Raw genomic sequence first — 16166 nt, forward strand, 5'->3', positions numbered from 1 at the left:
CAATTTCTCTGGGCAACCTGTTCCAGTGCCTCATCACCCTCACAGTAAAGAATATTTCCCTAATATCTAATCTAAACCAAATCTCTTTTAGTTTGAAGGCATTCCCCCTTGTCCTATCCCTAAATGTTATTGTAGTCTCTCTCCATCTTTCTTGTAGGCTCCCTTCAGGTACTAGAAGGCCACAATAAGGCCACCTGAAACCCTTCTCTTTTCCAGGATGAACAACCCCCAATTCTCTTTGCCCTTCCTCAACTTCAGCTCAGAAGCCAGACTTCATGTTAGATGAGCCTTGACCAAACTTTTGCAAATGTGAACATTTTTCTGCTCTTCTGACCCGTCCATAGCAGTAAACACATCTGGCTTCAAAGGTAAAGGGATGCAAAAAATAATCTAAATCATCATTAGATTAACTTTTTCATGCACGAAACCTCTGGAAAATCACCAAATCTATGATAATGTGACATAAAACAGTTAGAGGAAGTTGTTTAGGATAAGCAGAAAAAAATTATTATACTTTTCTGCTTACTACTCCTACTTATTACTGCTGTCACTCCTGTATGAACTAACAACCTCCAGACTCCCAAAGTCTTGAACACACTCTTTTATTGGATTTGGTCCTCACCAAATCAGCATGAATTTCAAAAACTGAAATGACTGCAAATAAACAAACATCAGTTAACATGTATCAGATATTTTCATTACATATGCCATTTAAATGGAGTATTTTATTTTATGATTATTTGCTTGGTGAACTAATAGAAGTGTTTAACTTCTTGTTAAACTGCTGATGTATACATATCTTTTAAATGGAATTTATTGTAAAAAAAAACCAAAACATTGTCCATAAAGTTTGCAGATGAACATACACCATCTGCCCTTGAGCCATGAGCACTTAATTACTGTTAGAGATCTTCAGATAAAAAAAAGCAGTATGAGCCTGCTTCATGGCTCAACTTATGCCCACTTAGTTAAAAATCAATCCACATCAAAAGCATCACTGATAATTTTATCCTGGGAATAATCAGTGTTAATAATAGTGTCCGGAGCATGTTAAGATGTTTCTCTTCCCTTGTATAATCATTTACCTATAAAAGCGCACACCACCTTTGCCAGCAGGCACAAGGAATGTGGAGCCTAATAGTCACCATGTGAGACAGGGAGAATCATCTTCTGGGAGGAAAAGATCAGGTTCCTAATGCTTATTTCACTGTCACTCTTCTCTTGTGTACCTATTAGACAAGATACAGTCTAAATTTCTCATCTGTGTTGCACACTGGCTTTGGAGTTGGCACTGACACACTCATTTGGAGAGACTTAATTTACTTCACCCCTTAAGTTTTTCTTCTGTGCCTAGTAGAACAAGGAATGGAAATTAACATTATTATTTATAAAAACCCTAAACACATGCACATTCACACAGGTCCATATATACACAGCAACCAATGGAGTAGGAATCCTGCTCCTCTGATACAAATCACATTGCTCTTCTCTGTTGCTCTTCTCCGTCCATGCTTCCTTTTTACTCCTGGAAAGCAGAGAAGTTTTTACCCAACACACTTTATCCACTCATTGAAAGCTTCTCTTCTCAAGGCCTGTACATATTGCATTGGCATGCTACCAAAGCCTGCTAACAAATGGCAGATTAAGTGGAAACACGGAAAAGAATTTCAAGCATGTATTATACTTGCTTGGGGTTCAGCGTGCAACTTTAAGACGAGAGCTGCCGTCTAAACAGGCAGGCCTGGGAATTCAGTTGCAAAACAATTACAGATGCAAGGCAAATATCTTTCCTCTGAGAAAGAAACTTGATGATATTCTGCACTCTTCAGTAGGTTAAGTTCAGTGTGTGCTAGGGAAGAGCTCGGCAGGGTCTTGTTTTCTCGAGACCTCAGTTTCCATTTCCAGCACTGTTCTCCAATTAAGTAAAATTTTTCCTATGGCAGCCTCTTACAGATGCAGGAGCAGATTTTAATCCTTTCCATTCACAGCCAAAACAGCCCCTCGATATCCAGCCCCTTGATATCCATCTACTGTCTAGCCTTCAGATACAAAATAATGAGGTATTTCACTCAGTTCTGCAGGTCATTGGCAGTCACCAGTTGGACAATGAAATTTCAAGTGTCATGCCTGTAGACAATTTAGCTACTTGTGTTTCCTTGATGAGCATTATTTTGACTGCATGGCTATCTTTCTCACAGTTTGAAATTCTGGTTTTAAAGGAGTCCTCTTTGCAGCATGAAAGCAAATATCCTCAGGATGCGATTTCCAAATCTGCCTAGCAAGCCCCAGCCCCACTTGGAATGAATACACTGGCAAAATTACCACCAACTCCAGTAGGTAGATGTGAAATTACACTGAACTTCAGCACCACAATTCGGACTATATTATCTGAGATTTCCTTTTCTTTCCAAAACAATCCGGAATGTTTGCACAGGGCATACATAGGAAAGGGACTCTCCCACTCCTGATTACACTAAACTTGCTGCATACTTTAAAAAAAACCCACACAAAACCCCCAAAAACTACCTTAGTCACATTACTCTAGAGGAAACAGCCTTAATTTGTGCCATGGGAGGTTTAGATCGGATATGAAGAAAAATTTCTCCACCGAAAGGGTCGTCAAGCACTGGAACAGAGTGCCCAGGGAAGCAGTGGAGTCGCCACCCCTGGAGGTTTTTAAAAGACATGTAGATGTGGCACTTAGGAACACCGTGTCATGGTCAACCAGGCATTGTTCAGAGTTGGCCTTGATGATCTTTAAGATCTTTTCCAACGTAAATGGTTCTGTGATTCCATGAAAAGTTCTCAGCCTACAGTCTAACAGAGCAGGATCAGTGGGTGCGAAATATGTCCATTAAGTCAGGACTGACGCTCTCAAGCCCAAATGGTGTAGTGTGCACACCCAGATGTCAGGAAAGTTGTATGGGTAGCAATTTCAAAAAGAAAAAATTTCTGCTCCTGCTTTTCTCTAAAAACTGTGGGTCTCACTGTTAGCCTCAGAGGAACTTTTTTAATACTGCATCAACTAAAAGAAAAAGAAGATGGACCGACCTCACTTATGACCTTATGCTGACTGGGTCAAATTCCTCCAGAGTTTATTTACCCTAAAGTTCATAAAAACAATGTGGTTTTTTAGTCTAATACGTTATTTTCAGCTCTAACTAATCAGAGCTCACGACTGGCTCTGGAACTGCAACTGCTAAGATTGATTATTACCATCCAAAGGCACAAAGTAATTAAGCCTACCAAAAAACAAAACAAAAAACCCCCACCAAAACAAAAACCTCTAACAGATGGGAGCAAAAGAAAATTGAAGGAAAATAAACAGCATTGAGGATTTTAATAAATCTGTATCTGTCTTTATAGGTAAGTCACTGAAATGATATTGAAAGTGCAACCCAGTATAGTACAAATACAAGAATGTCTGCATTGAAATTCCATAACTTTTCTTTATTCACTGTGATACATTCAAACAAAAGTGCTCCAGATAACAGCCATAGAATAAAGGAAATTAAAATAAAAAGGCAGAAAAAGACCATCAGATACATATGGTGATTATTCATATTTCAAAGCATTAGTAACTGCTTGTATCTGAGTGCACCAAAAGCCCATGAGGGTCCACATTTTTTATGCTGCTTCTATAAAAATAATAATCATAGGCAGCTCTAGCAAAAATGTTTTTCAAAACTAGAGCCAAAGCCACCACAAAGATAAAGCACCATCAGGCATATGTTTACAAATGCCATAGTAATTAGTAGAGTGTAAAAAAGGCTTTGCTGAATTAAGACCTTCCTTATATTTGTATAGCATAGGGAAGCTCTGCTTAGATTCTTTCCTTCTCAGCTTTGCCATTTCATACCAAGGACTTGCATTTGCCCCACACTAAGCACCATGGGCAACTTGGTAAGCTTCAGGAGACAAGTGAGAGATGGGTGGAAGTGAAACTGGAACTGGAGTCAGTGTCTATCCTCCTATTTAAAAAAATAATATTGGCAGGGCAGCATGTACTTAACTGGGTTACTGCAATACAGTGGCACAATCCACCAGAGAAATGCTGTTTGTAAAGACCACATTGACTTCCCAATGCTGTTTGCTGAGCTACAGTATTTGGCTGCACTGATTTTACCTATAAAAGACAGTTCTTGTTTTAAATTCTAATTCTGCTACAGTAATAATGTAAGTCATTGCTATCTATAAGAGACAGCAGAGGATCACTTCACAGCAAACTACGGCTGCATCCTACAGTGTGGCTCTGTTCCAGCTGCAGATTTACTGAACTGTGCATTTGCCAAGAATTATTTGTAACTCAACAGTTTCATGGGGAGGAAGATTCCTACCCCAAACAACACAAGAAACGTAAATCAAGATGCCGTACAAATTACATGTCAAAGGGATATGGCTGAGAGACACTTAAAAATCTATGGTCCCTCTACCTGATGTATTTTTAGGTAAAACAGCAAGGATCTTCATCAAATAGGGGGAAAACTCTCTCCTTTTGTCCTGCTTTCTCCTTTACGTGCTCTGCAGGCAACAATTCAGATAGCCAGCAAGACTAAAGACAGGCTTCCTCTGAAAATCTGAGTTGCTGACATGAGATTTTCCTTTAAGGATCTAAGTAGGTCATAAACAGAAAGCCTCTGTCCCCACACACTTCTATAATAATAGTATATTCATAGGGATCCTGCTAGGTGTAAGGCTATGCCCCAGCTCCTGTAGATTTAATCCCATGTGCAATTTGTGTTTCCCAAAGCAGGATGCAATGGCACTGTTCATATCACCAACATCATCTTCACAGTCAAATCCTTGCAACATCAAGGTCTGTTTGCTCAAAAACCATTTTTCTTAACTATGTTACTAATAAAGTCTCAAACCACTCAGACCAAAAGAAAGTTAGACGTGTTATGTGGTTATTTACCCTTCACGCTATTTGTGTGGCATTCATCTCCCACGGCGCATGCTTTGCCCTTTTCACACTCCCTTTTCTCATGCAGGAACACAAAGCTTTAATGTTTGGGTTGGAAACACCATTAAATGCCCCTCTTCAGCCCCCAACAGCATAGAAATATTTTCTTTTAAAAGTTCAGATCAAAGCATTTCTACTAATCCTAGGATTTATTAAAACAAACATTGTAGGCATGAGATAGTCAACAGTGTCCCTTTTACAAGATTCTTTGGAGACGGTTCTGTTTTCATACTGTTTACTGATCCGCCTCTAATTAATCTTCAGTTGCTCAGCTGCAAATTCAGCAAGTCCACCTGCTCCTTCCCCACCCAGCAGACGTCTTTTCTCCCCAGTTTCAAGCTGTAATGATAGCACCACACAGTCCCTGTCCTAAGAACAAGGTGGCTGGCTTGAAAAGCTACATATCACCTCCCAATGTTACATGATCACATCACACACATTTGCAGCTCAAGTCTAATCTTTCCCCAGATGAGTAATTAAAACCAGTCATTAAGTGCTTTCAAGGAGTTTCATTGTCTTTATCCTTCCCTGCAGTCAAGGTAGTTGCCTTTGATCCAGTAACAGATCTGTGCGTATTTGAGGGGTGTGATGCGAACAGCTACATTGAAATCCTGTGGGGTGCCATTCATGTCCACCCACTGATGGCCTGAAAATATACCAATAATTTTACGCTCCCACTTGTGATTCTGCCTCTTCCACATCCTCACGTACACCCCAGATCCACTTGCACCCGGCTGGGCATCGCACTGCTGGTACAACAGGTCGTATGTTTCATCTTTGACATCACAGAAACGGTAAACCAGGTTTCCTGGACGATCATTGTCATAGCCAGAGAAGTGAATCCTCCCTCCAGGCAAGTGTCTGGCTGGTGGGCTCACACCTATCTTCATAAACTTTCTTTTATGCGGCTTCTTCAGCTCCAGCAGGGCATAGTCATAATCCATGCCAATGTCATTGGCATTGCCTTTGATCCATCCTTTGGGGACATGCGTCCGTTTCACGCGAATCCACTGGAATTTCATTTTCTCAGGCATTGCTGAGTTGGTGATATTGGCCCCTTTGCTGCCATCTTTATGTTTGGGCTTTAGGAACCCCACCCGCAGTTTCTGAGCGCCTTTGACATAACTCTTGCCATCATGGATACAATGAGCAGCAGTAAGAACATGCTTTTCGGCCACCAGAGTCCCCGTGCAACCTGTAGACAGCTTCACCGATGTGGAGAATGGGTAATTCAACAAGAAGTCCTTCCCAAAAATGCTAAACCTGCTGTCATAACCATAGATCTGCCTCTTAGTTCGAGATTTGCCTTGAGATCCATCAGCGCTGTTGCTCAGAATATATATGCCCACTTCAGTTTCAGTGAGGCTACCATTAGCATACAAGGTTTCATAGGACAGGTAGTGCTTCACTTCTTCATAAGTTGGCAGCGGAGAACTTTTGTGGCATGCTGGGCCACAGGGAGATACCACTTCCAGTCTGGCTTCAGCATCAAATTGTGGTTTGTCCAAGTTCAGGGTAGACTGCGGCAGGATAACAGGAACTCTGTAAGACGGCCAAGTTGGCTTCCAGGGAGAACTGGAGGGCATCACATCTTTAGCAGCACACAAAAGGAGGATTAAAGTGGACAAGCCTGCCATTCTGAATGCCGGTCTGTGGAAAGCAGAAGGAAGTACAGTTATTCACACAAACATATTGCAAGATTAACCTACCTTGCCAAGTAACGGCTTGCTAACCGAGAATAAATATAATAAGGGTCAAGCGATTTGAATGGAGTTAACTTACATTAAGTAGCTCAGATTTCTCAATGTTAAACTAATGCCTTAACCTGTACCTTGAAACAAGTGCCCAGGTTAACACTGAAAGACAGGGCATTTAACCCTCTGAGCCACCAACTCTCAGCTGACATTGGGGGGAAGTTACAGTATTTGTCTTTGCATGGTGTAAAGAAAATTCAGACTCCATGCAAATCTCTGCACTCAGAAACCAGAGCTCCTGCAAAAAGTAACTGAGTCTGCCTTCAGCTAGATTAGCGCATTCACTGAAAGCTCCCCCCTACTCTCTGACTCTGCTGAAAGAGGTCCTAAAATCTCTTCACACCATTTGCTGTCTTAGTCAGAGACATCAAGGTAGGGACACATGGGTGAACGAAGAAGGTGACCTTACAGGGGCTGGGTTGCAGAACATGACCATACGGGACACTCGCTTCCCCTTGTAACTCACACTAGAGGAACGTTTCTGCTCCACATAGCATTCGCTCTCCCCCAGGCTTACATGAGAAAGGGTGATTCAATTACACAGGGGCAGCTAATGAAGGAAGATTACAATTCCTGAGGGAATTTTCAGTTAACATACTGGCTTATTGCTTTATAAACTCAATTAATTAGAAATGCAAACCAACCCCCTCTGAGCACAGGGAGGCAAATGGGACTGTGAATGTGTTTATGAACCACAGGCAGAGCGACTCAGACTGCAGAGAACAGCGTGCACCAGTACTGTGTCAAGAAAATGTGTAACGTTAGTTTATTTGAAAATTAGCCATACAGCTGAATCGCTGCAGGAGGCATTGTGCCCTGGGCAAGAAGGCAGGCAGGATCTCCCTCACACAAAGATTATTCAAACAAAACTTCACAATTATGTTGAGCTTACACATATTTCAAACCCTGCTGAGGTTACACTGATCACAACTGCAGGATCATTCCTGAAATGCCTCAAATGAGTAAACCAAAGCAAATCATGCAGGAAATAACCACAGCTATCTAAGAATAAAAAAGAAAAATCCTTCTCTCCAATGCTTTTTGTAGGAGTACTCCATTCCTAAGCTGAATCGAAAAAAACCTTTAGAAGCTACAGATTGCTGAAGTCCAAAGGTGTCCAACTCAAATAGTGGGCCTAGAATCTTAGAATTTTGGTAGCATCCTCTTTGGGAATAGAGGCTACCATTAAAGCACACAATGTCCAAAATACAAATTGACTCATGCAGTATACTAAAATATTTTCATTCCAAAAAACAGACACAGATGAACAAAGCTGATGTTATCGATACCCACAGAGGCACATACTGACTCTTCCAGAAGTGATCACACATTCTCTTGGCAACTTTTTCCATTAACAAAAAGGACAATTTTAAAGAAACGTATTTTTTTCTAGGTTAAGCTTTATAGAATGTGTTGCATTATACCTAACAAGTGAGTCATGCTGGAAAATATAAGCCATTTTAAACATGAACCAGAACTGAGTAATTTTGGATGTCCCAAAATTGAAAAATACTTGGTATTCAAGGAAAACCACCAGCTCCTCTGACTCCTTCCACAGCAAAGATTAATATTAGATATGGTTGCATTTTGCAAGTTATGAAATGAGAGAGTTTGACATCAGTATAAGGATGGCACATGGAACACCTGCTCTGTTATCAAATATACTTGCATAGCAGTGACTAGGAAAACATAGAAAAATAAGGTAACAGGGACAAACGTTACCACTTCATCCCCACAACAATATACACTGGCATAAGTCAACTGTTAACTGTTCTACTTGTGTCAGTAAGGGCTGTATGCAGCAACGTTTACTGGTTTCACAGCTAGAAGCTGAGAACAAGCTGAACTACAGTTATGCTGTGCATCAGGTACGTGATCCGGTCATTAAGAGCACATATTTCTAAGTAGTTTGCTCTCACCTGCTTCATATGAAAGTTATTCCCACAATTTACATTTGAAGCTTTCCCAATAGATGGAATCTCTCTAAATTGCACCACTTAAGCCATTTCTTGGGTCTAAACCTCATTCATGCTAATTGAGTCAGTGCTGGCCTTTGGCTGGTTTATTTAGCTGGCAAGGGAAAGTTAGAAGCATCTTGTCAGTTGTTAATTGCACAAGCAGTAAGATTCCCTCGTGCCTGTCAGCATAGCGACCTCATAAAGAGACTGTGTGCCCAAAAGCTTCTCTGCTTCCTCCAGGATTATCATCTGGGCCAAGAAGAGACACCACCTCTCCCTGCAACCTGCCCTCTCTCATCTCCCCACTATCACTACCACAGCAATGCCAGCACCAGAAAGGCAGATTTAGACAGCAGAGGGCAGCCGCCCTATGAAGAGAACACGACAGGAGATGGGACTCGAGTTGGTCCCCCAAAAAGGCTTCAGAAGATGGTATTTGTGTCTGTGCTGTGGTGTGTAAAGCGGTACTTACTCCACTTTATGTCTCTGAGCAAACCTTCCCACACCTCTCCCCTGCTGCTTCTGTGCTATAATCACATTGCAGCTATATGGGATAAAAAAGCCTTTACATCAGTTACAGAACTTTTATTTAAAATGTTATTAAAATCTAACAATAAAATAGAGTTGCAGGTTTACACCTGAATACAGAAGCTAAACAGTACTCACAAACCAAGGCATTTATCAAAACTTTCAGAATTATATCTCATCTGGAGACATAACTAGTACTAAATCAGCTCTGAACAGCAATAAATAGAATAAATATGTCTTATTTACAACAAAATGTGAATTGGTACAAAGCACCTCTTTCTGTGTAGATTCTTCCTCTTTTAAAAACAGTAAAGCAGAAAAATGAAGGAACTGAAAAAGCAGTCTATATTTAAAGAGTGACCTTTCAGTAAGGCTCTTCTTTCCTTTTACTTTCTCTTTTCCTTTTTGTTTAAAACAAAACCAAAAAGCTGCAAAGAAAGCTAGGGTTAAAACTCTCTATGTTCAGCTACTTACTTGTGGGTGACCCTAAAAGGTGTTCTCAAATCAAACAAACTGGTATGAAGTGAGTACTTCGCTGCACGGCTATCACAGAGCAATACTGAATGAGTTACGATGTGCTGCCCTACTGTAGTACTGCTCTTCTGTTTCTATTTAAACTGTGTCATAAACTCAATCCACCCTTTGACTCAGTACAAAGCCCTGCTCTGACATCCAGCCTAGGAACCCCCTAGAAGCGGTTTGTACATAATCACACTCGCTAATGGCATTAAAATTGTTTAGAGAATGGAAACAGTGACAGCTACCCCAGGGCTCCCCATGCCACTAAAATACTTTACAGACACATTTTCCTGCTTGCTCTGGGCACTCATGCCCTGCGATGGATGTTGGTGAAAGAAAACTGCCTTGTTCAGGATGGACATGAATCATTTTCTAATAAGCAAGTAATTTTTCTGCAAGAGTTCACTACTTCAGGGGTGGTTCTTGTAACAGATGGTTAAATAACAATAAATCTTGAATCATCCAGTATGAAAGCCTGTGAACCAAACAGTCTCCATTACATTTTGAAATGAAGAAAGTTTTTCCACTGTGCTAGAAGCCAGAATGATTAACATAGCAAAAAAATGAAGAAAGGAAACCAAGGCAGCAAGAGAGAAAAACCTGCCTCAAACCAAATTATAAAGGAGAACTAAATCACTGTCAGAGCTGTGCCAAAATACCTCTTCTGCTTTTCTTGGTCACAGAACTTGTTAAAACACAGCAAAAATAATTGAGTCGTGCTTTAACAATTACAGAAGCCTTACTGCCTTCTAACATCTCTATTAACCTGCCTGCAATGCTGAGGGTGGTGTGAGGGTTATACTGCTTTACCTGCTTGACTGAGGGCTGTAGGAACAGATGTCTAGGAAAACGTGAAACAGACTTCGATACCAGAAGGCCAAGGGTGTGTCTATTAACATATACACCGGGCACAGCAGGTGTTTTGACACGTCAGTGACATGGACACAGTGGAAAGGGAGAACAGTACGTGTTTCTCAGTCCAATTCCTATAGAATAATATGACTGCCTCCTTTCACCCTCCTTTCTTTCTTCTCTCTCTTTCCCTGCATGTCAAGCAGCTTCGGTTTCATGGTACAAGAGCGAACTGCGTTACAGGCGGACAGTGGCGGTCACTTGGAATAACGGGATAAGCTGTAGGAAGGATCTGCATCCCCAGGACTACCAAACCACCTGAGTGACGGGGCAACCGCGCAAACGGGGTCCTGGCGGGATCTCACCGACCCCTCGGACCCCGCTCGGGTCAGGAGGCGAACAACTGCCCCAAGCTCCAGCCACCGCTTCACTAAAGAGCTCGTGTCATGTATTTCTTTTAAAAAAAAACACGCCAAAACACTAATGTTCTCAGTCACGGCGCGACGAAGCGAAGTAGAGGATCGCAACAGGGCACTCGCTACTCCTGACGCCTCCCAAGCGTGAAACGCAGCAAAGGCGAATTTTTAACCAGCTGTTCCCTCACTCGCCGGGAGAGTTGGTCCCCGGCAGCGGCGCCGGCGGACCCGCGGCGGGGACCGGCGGGGAGAGCCGCGGTCTCCCTTTTGTGGCCGCAGCCGCCGGGGAGGTGGCGCCGGGTGCGCTCCGGTGGATGCGAGCGGGGTTAAACATTAAGCCCCGCGGGGAGGGAGGGCTCGCCCCGGCCGGGACAGCAGCTCCCGCCGCCCGGTCCCCGCACCGCCGGGTGCCCCCGGCCCCGCGCCCGCCGGCAGGTGAGGGGCCGGCCGGGGCACGGCGGGGCGAGAGCAGCGCTCGCCATCCTCCCCGCCGCCCCTTTGTCCCCCGGGGCGACCCGCACCCCGCGGCGCCCTCCCGGCCGTGGGGACCCGCTACCTACCAGCTCCCCGCGGCGGCGGCGTCTCCGGGAGCGGCTCAGGCAGGTGGCGGGGCCGGTGCCGGTCCCATCCCTCCCGCCGCCTCCGCGGGGCCCGGGGCCGCCTCCCCTCCCTCCCGCCGGGCGCCGGCCCTCGGCGGCGCGCTCCGAGCGGGGCGGGGCGGGGCGGAGCGGCGCCTCCCGCAGGTGGATCCTGCCGCGGGGTCCCGCCGTTCTGTGCTCGCCTCGCTCCGTGTTCGTGTTCGCCTCGCTCCGTAGCGCTCCGCAGCGCTCCCGGCGGTACCGCCGCCGCCCCTGCCCGCCCGCGGCCGCGGGGGCCCCGCCGCGCCGCCCCTCCCCGGCTGGGCCGGCCCCGGGCCCGTCCCTCCGCGCAGCTTCCCCCGCGGGCCGCCGCCCCGGGGCACCCCGTGGGGCGTCACCGCCCTGTCTGTTATTTTACTGCTGTTTTCGTGTATTTCCCGAAGTAAACCATATTCTTTTTTTCTTCATCCTTGTTTTCGTTCGCCGTGCCCTGGCACTGCGGGTTGCTCAGGGGCTGCCGTACCCTCACCCCGGTTCAGGGTGGGAGGTTTCGGGGTGCGGCCGTGGTACCTCTGCGGCCCCGACGGCGCCAGCCTCTTTGTCCCCAGTGTCCAGGTCCCCAGGCCCCTTCTCGGAGGGTCCCCAGGAGTGGTGCGAGCCCCCTGGGTCCCTCCTGCCATCACAGGACATCAGCTCCGAGAGCTCTGCGGTCAGTCACCCACGTTGCCTTATCAGGCAGATAGTTGAGTTTAATTGTCAAATACATTCTTTGCACGGGTTTTAATTACTCATCCTTCTTGAATTCTTATAATGACATCTGGCAAGAAAAGAGGAAACCAGAGCCAAGAAGGCAAAAATCCTGCAATGTTCTAACTCTACAAGAAAAATCCACAAAAAGTTTTGCCAAAATTCCCAGCTGATCACCATTACCCCAGAAAGGAAATATAAATTTCACAGGACTCAATTTATTTGCAGCCTTCTGCTGACCTCTGCACCCTGCTGCTGCCCTTATAAAGGATGAGAAGGGCCTGAAGCATGGCAAAACCTCTGCCTCACCCATCAACCCTCTGTGAGGAACTGAAATATGACAAGATCTTACATTCTCAGACATTATTTTTCTAATTTGCATTTACTGGGCCTAGCACCAACTCCTGTCTGGGTCTGCAGATTTTACCAAATGAGTGGAAAAAGCATGTGCTACCAAAACCATAACTACTCAGACAAGTCTTTCTCAACTGTGAATAACTAGAGAAGAACTGCAGTGTGAGGGAGAGGTCCCTAGAGGTAGAAGAGAAGTTTTTCCAGCAGAAATACAGCTAGAGAATACAACTGGCATTGAGGAAGGGATGGTAAAACCAGTGCAGCTGCTCTTGGCCCATGAGGGAATGACCATGCAACAGTGAGAAAGATATCTGGAGTATCAGCAAGCAGCTGACAAGTCAGGCTCTGGCTGCAGCACCATACTAAACACAGGTCCCTTCATGTTCTGGACTCTGTGTCTACTGACCTCCCAACTAGATGCGGAGGCACTGCTCAGAAACTTTGCCCTGTACACACATATCTGTTGTTTTGTATGTATGGAGGGGTTAGCCCATGTCGCTTAGGGGGTGAAAATGTTGAGGGGTTTGGTTAGAGTGGGATTCAGGGGTGCAGCAGTGGTCCAGGGGGGTTTTACTTTCCATGGGCAGGGCAGCCTCTTGTGTCACAACTACCAAATGTGCTCCAGGGCCTTCCCAGTTTTCATAGGTCTTCCTGACTGTAGTAGGTCATCACACCAAATGAGGCCTTTTGATCACTTTTCTGGCAAGGTACAGATTGCCTAGCAGTCACTTCTAGATGACTGCAAACCGTCTGCTGAACAATTCTCTGTATGTCCCTTTTCTGCTTTATCTCAAATGTATCAGCCTTCCTGGATCACACTGTTGTTTCCAAGAATCTCAAAGGGAAGAAGGAATGAATTTTAGCATGGTTGTTTCCTTCTATGTCTATTTCCCCCAATTTTTTATTTGCAGCAACTTTGAATAAACTCCGACTGACTAAGGAATGACTGTTTGATCTCCAGAGGCAAATTCAAATAGACACAATCCTAGAAGATATGATGCTGATAGAAGTGTTTGCAGCAGTCAGGGGAACAGAGATACAAGACATTGCTAATATATATATAGTGGGATTGGCCTTTACTTAACTATAGGGGTTTGGGACTCCCTGGGCTATCCGTGATACAATACGGGACTACAGACCTTCCCCACCTGGAGCAGCAGCTGGAAGGCAGCACTGGAAAACATGAAGGTACCTCATCCAAAAGGAGTGTCTATGTAAATGTTCACAGTTAGACAACTTCCACCAGACTTCTCATAGTTTCCTGGAGTGTCTCTTTCATCCTGTGACTGACTGCTGTCTCTGTATTTCTCATTAGGGGAAAGGACAATCTTTTTGTGTTATGTTTGTACAGCACCTGCCACCTGGTTGTTGTACAGCACCTGTATTCCTGTTACACAGATTATAATTCTTCAAGGCCAGGTTGGACTGGGCTTTGTTCAGCCTGGTCCAGTGGAAGGTGTCCTTGCCCATGGCAGGGGGGTTGGAACTGGAAGGTCTTTGAGGTCCCATTCAACCCAAGCCATTCTATGATTATGTGATGGATGAATAGGAACCATAAGGCTTGGTGTCTACAGTACCCCTCCTGAGAATGAAAAATTAAACAAAAATTTTTTTTCACAACAAAAGGAGTGGAAAAGAATGTTTAGTTTGAAATTTAGTTATGAGACATTTGGTTGCCATAAAAACTTCTGGGTTTTATTATTTTTAGGGCATACATTAAACCATAAGCTCAGAAAAGACAGTTCATCTGGCCTGTCTTCATGTCTGCCTTAAGAGAAAATGAACCACTGCCCAGTTCTATCCGGCAGCTACAGACAAAATCTGCTGTTTTAACTTTCTAATTGAAAAGAGGGAAAAAATACCAAATACAGATTTTTTTTTTCCCCTGTATGTATAATTATTAAGAAACAAGAGCTCTGGTGAAATTGCGCTGCTCAAGATTTTTTTAAAAGAAAGTGCAGTCCAAGATCTGAATGTTACTGTGAGCCATTGTTGAGGCAAAGAGCAGTAAGTGGCAATGTAAGTAAGGGTGAAGAGGTATTAGCTGTACTATATTGTCAAGTGATAACACACAGGCTGACTTTTCAGCACCTTGTGAGTAAGCTGAAAATGAAACAGTCTACAGGTGGGAGCCTTAATGAATGGCACTGTCAGGAGATAATTTCTCATGGTTGAAGAAATCTTTTATTCTGCAGGGAAGTGAAGTAACCTGGCATTATGGGCCTGTGCCAGATTCCGCTGCAGACAATGGAGCGATTTCAGAGGCCACTGCGTCTGGAAGGAAGAATGACATCCCACAGTTGGCTCAAATGAGTCCCCCCATTGCTCACTGCTGATGCAATGCAGCAGAAAAGTCCTTGGAGTTCCCCACTGCAATGACAGTTCTCCAGCTGGCTCCCTCTACTTGCCCTGCGACACAGACCCCTGCTTATCAATGCTGTTTCCCGAAGTGCTTTTGAACTCCAGGAGAAAGAAGTTAAAGGTGAGAACACTCTATCCCTTTGAAAAAAGTTTTTTTTTTGAAGGCAAGGATGATGCAGACCGGCACTTTGGAGAAGCAAGTCCTATCATCATCCCTGCCCCTACTTCAGTTCAGGACGTCAGGGAGGCTCTGCTGCTGTGGTTCCCAAATCTGTGCAAAAAGTGTGAGAGCATGTCCAACCTCAATGCAGCGTTATGATGATAGTTACAGCTGTGACTCTCCCATGACTAAATGCTGTGCTGACTCGAAGGGGAAGGGCAGACATTTGCCTCAGATGTGCTACATTATAAGATGATATCACTCAGAGAGAAGGAACTCTCTTTCTCAGGTTCTCCCAGACTCTGATCACAAGGGTGGTGGCACTTATTCCTAGTTCCCAGAAGCAAGAGGTTTTTACTGTCAAGCTCTTAAAGGAAGCATGCGAGGACTGAGGATCTGAGTTGTTTGGTTTATGAAAAAGATTGCCAAGTGGGAAAACCGACAGCTAAATATATACAATGTCCTTCCTGTGTTGGCAAAAATTTTGTCATCAGCAAGTGTGACACAATGGAGCAGCATGGAGGACTCTAGCCTAGGAGACGATTCCTCTGCACGAATAAAGACAAGTAAAAGCCAGTCATGACCACTCTAGGTTCCTTTTGCAGGTCTTTAGGGGCTTTCTCAGAGGGTGACTTATTACATCCTAAAATGGGATATAAGCTAGGCCAGAGAATCGTTCCTTAAAAGCACTCATTTCCTTCTGCTGTCTTTTAGGAAAGGTTAAATCTAACTTTTTGATGTCTACAGTTACATGAAATGAACCCCACTCAGTGTGTCCATCATCTTCCTAGGTAAATAGGGATACTTGAGCACTTAGTTGCAATTCTCTCAAACAGGAGGTTTTCTACTGCACAGTTCCACCTGCAGACATAACTGCAAATAAAGAGCTTTGCTTGAGACAACTTAATCTTTACAGAAAGTTTCTAAAACTATTGGAAAACTAATCTACTACTATATGGGAAACACAAGAGGTAAC

The 16166-nt window shown here is 44.2% G+C and overlaps 1 protein-coding gene across 1 annotated transcript; it reads right to left on the bottom strand.

Annotated features, from left to right (window-relative positions):
* Positions 1-3429: 3429 nt before the first annotated feature.
* Positions 3430-11799, bottom strand: PRSS23 (serine protease 23). The gene is made up of 2 exons (XM_051779278.1): positions 11551-11799; positions 3430-6613 (listed from the first exon to the last, which is right to left on the bottom strand). Exon 2 carries the CDS (start codon positions 6598-6600, stop codon positions 5482-5484), a length of 1119 nt encoding a protein of 372 aa, XP_051635238.1. The 5' UTR covers positions 6601-6613; positions 11551-11799; the 3' UTR covers positions 3430-5481.
* Positions 11800-16166: the final 4367 nt, after the last annotated feature.

This window comes from Manacus candei, unplaced genomic scaffold, assembly GCF_025592945.1.
Source record: "Manacus candei isolate 608988 ecotype Guabito, Panama unplaced genomic scaffold, ASM2559294v1 h1tg000014l, whole genome shotgun sequence".
In the NCBI taxonomy this organism is placed as follows: domain Eukaryota; kingdom Metazoa; phylum Chordata; class Aves; order Passeriformes; family Pipridae; genus Manacus; species Manacus candei.

Excerpts from the sequence above, each read along its gene's own strand:
- PRSS23 (XM_051779278.1), bottom strand. The coding sequence starts at position 6,600 with ATGGCAGGCTTGTCCACTTTAATCCTCCTTTTGTGTGCTGCTAAAGAT.